Here is a 6,000-nt window from a genome sequence, read left to right on the forward strand (position 1 = left end):
TACACATATGCCGTGTGTCTCAATTTAACTTGCAAGACCTCTATTTTCGTAACCGTTAGTTATAGATGCATACTTCCAAATGCAGAAATGCTCAAAATAACGAGCACAGTTAAGATTTTTTTTTTTGAGTCAAACTTTTATAATCTTAACTCTGCCTCTATTTTTCACCAGTTTTGCAACTGGGAGTATGCATTTATGACTAACGGTTGCGAAAATAGAGGTCTTGCTGTTTAAACGGGGACAAGTTGTATATAAATATTACCAGTGTCAACTTATTCTTTCTGATGTTTCTGAAAAGAACTTTTTATGCATGACGATAGCACAAACAATTTAAATAAATTTCCAAAATTAAAAAGAAATAAATGAAAGTTAAAATAAATTAACTAGTAAATAGGTCTCAGCGACTTACTTTGCTGTTCGGTTTGACCATCTTCAATAGTAACATTAAAGTACTCAAAGTCGATATCTGGATATTCTTGTTTGGCGTACCATTCAAAAACTTTATCAATGACCTCTTTTGCAAGTGGATAATCGGTTTCAAATACTGCAACTGAAAGTTATAAAATACAAGTTATGTTGTATAAAATTTAATGTTTAATTAAAATGAACATTGTTTTAGAAATGCATAATGAACAATGAAATAAATATGACTGAATAATTGAAAAAATAAATAAAATTTGATGCTTGCCTCAGCAAAAAAAAAAAAAAAAAGAATTTCAGTAGAATTTTTATTTCTCAAGGCAAAATTATTCAAAGGATTTACTGCTCCTAATCGCAGAAATGTGTTTCTTAGAAAAAGTTGAACATAATTTTTTCTATTTTTAAATTTAGCTTCATTTAAAACTTTATTTTAAAAGGGTTGTTATGTTGTAATGATTCGATATTGATAAAACTAAAAAAAAAAAGCATTTGTCATCGGTTGAGTGTTTTGAGGACGATTTGACTAGAAAGAATGGTTTTATGTTTGCGTGTACATATGAATTTTTAAAATCTTAATTTTAACATGAAATCAAGGCTTGATAGAGTAATTTTCCTTTTCAACTTGCAGCCGACAAGGTATGGATTTTAGTCCCACTAGTTTCCCTGGCAATAAATTCCTTCGATGTAACTCTCGATGTGAAATATTATCCAAGATCTATGTAAGGATCTGGTGAACTAAGCATATTTTGTTCTAATAGATTTTATGTCGCAAACGAAGCCCCTTTACTGATTACTTGTATTGAACTTAAAGCAAAGTCTATTTTTAATGAGTTTTCAGTTATATTCCACAGAAGAACTCATCTGAATGCGTTTTTTCCTCTCTTAATTGCAGCTAAATTTAGTTTTCCAGTTTTATTAGTACTGATGATATTTTGTCGGTATGAGTTATTATGTTAAGCTATTTCTCGTGGATTTTCAGCATATTTTCAGTTTTTTAATTTCACGGAAAATAACTGTTTACGTTGACGTACTCAAATCTTCAGCAGAGAAAAATTAGATTACAATACTGGCCAATTTTTAACACATTTACCATACTTGCAGCAAGTGATTGCCAAGCGATTGAAAAGTATATTTAACTTCAATTCTAGCCGAAATAAATGAAATAGTATTGTATATTTTCGCGGTAGGGGAAAGTGAGGTAAAGTGAATTAGTTATGCTTCTTACACGTTGGCAGTGCAAACTGTAAACATATATCCCATTTCACTTTGCCCGTGAAAATTTTTTTGGACGTGGGGCTCATAGGAATGAGTCCGTTACTTTGGGTTACGCCGAAAAATAAAAGAAAAAACTGGAAACAAAACGGTAGGGAAGTTATTGGTTTTGATGATTTTTAAGTAGTTTAGAAGGAAATACTCCCATGAGTCTTTGAACGTGTGCCAAATGTTCATGTTTTTGAACTTTGCACCTCTCTAGCTCTTCAGAAGAGTGTTAATGGTTACTGCAATGCCCCCTTTCCCTTCAAATAAAAATAATATCTATGAAACTGTCGGAAATTGAAAAACATTAGGGGACACTATTTTTAAAAAGTGGGATGTGATGGAGAAAACGGTGGTCATATTTGGATTCAGTAGGTCAATTTGCATAAGAATTAGCAAGCGTTATTTCAGATAAATTCAGATCAGATTTTTTTTTTTATCGCGCAGTATAATAATAAAATGCAAAAAATACAAAAAAAAATAATCGTGTAAAAACAGGATTATTGAAGCAAAAATATTTCACGCACGCATTTCGGAGATACAAGGGGCTATTTTTCATCAATATCTATATATTCGAGCTTCGAGATTTTTTTAACGGAATCCAAAAAATTCATCATCTTTAAAAAAGTCTTTTGAAAAATATTGAATTTTAAAGTTTTCTGAAAAGAATGTTATATAAAATAAAACAATTTACAAAAAAAAAAAAAAAAAAAAAACATTATTTGAGTGACATGCACACTTTTGTTTTCTGGAATTGAACTTACTAGATAGTAAATTAATCACTATAATAAGTTTTCAAACATAAACTCTGGAAAAATATTTATCTTTACAATCAGGAACGTAAAGGAGGTTCTAAAGACTTCTTAAATAATTTACCATGATTATTAATTATTACTTTTTTTACTTGTATATATCATGAATCCAAGATTATAAAATCGTCAGAAAAGAAAACTATTTTATGAGTCTACGATGTGAATCAAGTCTATAAGATATGGGTTTGAGTTTGTAACATCAAAAAATCAGATACCTTTCTTCACAACTAGCCTTTTCGTTAATGGTTTGCATTATAGATGTGTTGCTCGATGAGTTATCAACAGTTTTTACTAGAACTTTCTAAATTAGCTCTGATTGGATTATATCTTTCAGTACCATCTTTAGCTAGAATAACATTTGGTTTTAACAAAACGGTAGCGATATCAAAACGCAAGACGTTATTATGAAGCTTTACTAAATGAAGAAAAACAAAATTAATAATTCAGTATTATTCAGTATTATTTGATAATTTGAAACCAGAACAAAAATAAAAAAAGAAGAAAAAGGCAAATGCTCATTTAATTTTAACAACCACTGTTAAACAAGAAATCAAATACTTTTTCAGTTACTCAAACTCATTTTGAAATTTTTACATATTTTCATGTGTTCTCATATTCAAGTTAACTACCACTGTTTAAACTTCTTTTCTTAAGTATAATTTGGATTCAGATAGTACATGAGTATACGAGTCCAAAAAGCATGGGGCACAAATTTTTCTGACCCTCTAGCGGCGTTGATGACGTCATCAATATGGCCGACAAGTTTTGTGATGCGAGTCTACATTTCCCTCTGTAACACAGATTTTTATTCTGATATTAACATATATTATAAGTGATTCTTAATCAGTAGAAAACGTGTTTTCTAACGGTATGTTTGACATTATCATTCATGTTCAAAAAAGTAGAAATATTTGAAAGTTTTTTAAAAAATTTGATTTTTGTTTTGATTTTTTGAGACATTTTGCAAGATAACTTGGAATCCGGCACATATAACTGAAAGCGTGTATTTTACTTTTCGTTCATCAAAAAATTACCTTTCTAAAGGTATATACAGTGGTGGTAAAAAAAAGTTGCATCACCCGCGCCGCTAAGGAGAGGAATATCATCCCGACTGCATTCAACACAGTCAAGTATCCCGTGTCCCAGATGATATGGGGATGTATTTCTGATCAAGGAGTTGGTGGGCTTCACTTTGTGCAAGGAACAGTAAACGCTCAGGTATATATTGGCATTTTGGAGGAGAAATTGCTTCCTTCTATCCGGGATCACTTTACTTCAGTTCCAAACGTCATTTTCCAGGATGATTCTGCTTCGTGCCATAGGACAAAACTGGTAAGTAACAATTTAAAAATTTTTTCCTCCATTAGACTTAAATTGGCATGGATTTAAGTAATTTTTTTCTCTAAACTCACACGCAGGTTCAGAAATGAAAAAATGAGCTTGGGGTCAGCGGTTTGCCTTGGCCCGGAAACAGCATCGGATTCCTGCTGCTAAATGTTTATTTCATAAGTTTTGCAGAATTTCGCATACATTCATCGTTAATCGGTCGACCAAAAACTTCTCACATAATCCTATTGTTGTGAAAATGCGAGGGTGATGCAATTTTTTTTTTTACCAGCACTGTATAACTTTTATTATAATACAAACAGTTGCTGTTTACAAAACGATGTAGCATAGCACATATTGTCAATACAGCAACAATGAAATTAATACTGGTTCCAAGAAGTAATGGAGTAGCTTCAATAATGCTTAAGTAACAAATGTAATTATTATAATTTTTGATGTATATGTAAATTAATTCTAACTTATTTAGAGGTATTTATAGGATTGGTTTCAAACAATTGGTACACGAATAAGAAGCAAAAAAATATGGGGGAAAAGGGGGCACATGTGAACATTTTTTTTCATTTCTTAATTTCTCAAAAAATATTACCAATTTTTTTCAAGACCTTTTCTGTACTTGTTTTCTCCGTCATAATTTTCACACTTTGCTTCCGGTTGCCGGGTTAAATTTAGCCAGGTGAAACTTAACACACTTCCGCTTTTCGATTTTTGCCCAGAAGCAATGAAATAATAGTAATCATAAAACTAAAGTTTTGTTAATAAATTTCGCACATAAGTTTCAAGGCTAGACCTAAGCAAGCATAAATTTGTGGGTTCTGGCAATTCAATTATATAAGCTAAATATAAGCCTTTAAAAAAAGTGTTTTTACTTATGTGAGATTCCTCGTGTGCTAACGGCACAATGCGTCAGGCTGCTTCGCTGTGAAGACGTTTAGAACGGACTTTTGGAAGAAACGTGTGATAACAGGGCGAGGGACGAAGATATTGGGGGTGGCCAGCGGAAGAGAGGGGAGTGTGTTGTGGATTTTGGCCAATAACTTATTATTTAAGCTAAATATAAGCCTTTAATACAAATGTATGCTTTTTCGTTTTAACTTTTTCGTGCAAAAGTCTTTTCGTTTTAAGTAATAAAAAGAAAAAACTTTGAAATAAAATATTAAAAAAATTTAAAATCTAAAGACTTTTTCATCAGCTTGCACTAAAAAGTATCACACTAAAAAGTATGAAATAAAATAAGTATTTAATTTCTTAATTATAATGCTCAAAAATTACAGTTCATCTTAATATACTTATACATACGTTAATGCTAAAGCAACTAAGAAAATAAGTAATTGATTTCTTGATTATAATGCTCAAAAATTTCAGTTCGTCTTATTACATTAATATTTACGTTAATGCTAAAGCAGCCAGTAAAGTTTAAATTACAAATTTGATAGAAGAAATAGGCGGTATAGTAAAGGCTGTTCGTTAGGGTGGAACGAAAAAAAACAAAGTTTTTATTTTCGAATCGTAATAGTGCGGAAAAGTTGCGATTGGTAAAGACTTACAAAATAAAACAAAAATTTTAAAAATCGAATAATATCTTCCGATCCCGCAACGAGCCTAAATATTTGAAAAAATGGAAAATTTCGTGTTTTCTTAGTGATTTTTCAAAAATTTTGTTTTAATGCTTCTTTTTAAGGCTCTAAGATGGAAAAGTTACGATTGGTAAAGCCTTCAGAAAAAAAAAAAATTGAAATCGAATAATACCTTCTGATCCGGAAACAAGCCTAAAAAATCGAAAAAGTTGAGAATTTCAGGTTTTTTCCGAATTTTTAACATTTTTGGTTCAATGTACTTTTTCAGGCTGCAGAACGGAGAAGTTACGTTTAGTGAAGACTTCAAAGCAAAAAAAAAATATCTTTTTGAAATAAAACAATATCTTCCGATCGCGCAACGAACCGACATGTTTGAAAAAATGTAAACTTTAAGCCTTTTTTCAGCTTTTTTTAAAATTTTAGTTTAACGATCCTCATAAGTTAGGTATGAAATACTAATGGAAGAACGTTTGTTTATAAAACAAATGTGATAGTTTAGTATTAGCCTCCCTGTGAAATTGTCCACATGGCCCTTTAATCCCGCGAGACTCATATTTGTTTATGTCGCTCAGTACAGTGTATGCATCTAA

General features: G+C 30.9%; 1 protein-coding gene across 1 annotated transcript in view; it reads right to left on the reverse strand.

The window, feature by feature from the left end:
* Positions 1-4,465, reverse strand: part of LOC129218906 (ionotropic receptor 25a-like) — a 61,153-nt gene extending 56,688 nt beyond the window's left edge. Inside the window, exons 1-3 of the mRNA XM_054853226.1 lie at positions 4,423-4,465; positions 2,782-2,904; positions 410-550 (exon numbers count right to left, since the gene is read on the reverse strand). Of these exons, the coding sequence (XP_054709201.1) occupies positions 410-550; positions 2,782-2,904; positions 4,423-4,465 (307 nt within the window). The remainder of the gene's footprint in view (positions 1-409; positions 551-2,781; positions 2,905-4,422) is intronic.
* Between the last annotated feature and the right edge of the window lie 1,535 nt (positions 4,466-6,000).

Source organism: Uloborus diversus, chromosome 3 (assembly GCF_026930045.1).
Source record: "Uloborus diversus isolate 005 chromosome 3, Udiv.v.3.1, whole genome shotgun sequence".
Taxonomy (NCBI): domain Eukaryota; kingdom Metazoa; phylum Arthropoda; class Arachnida; order Araneae; family Uloboridae; genus Uloborus; species Uloborus diversus.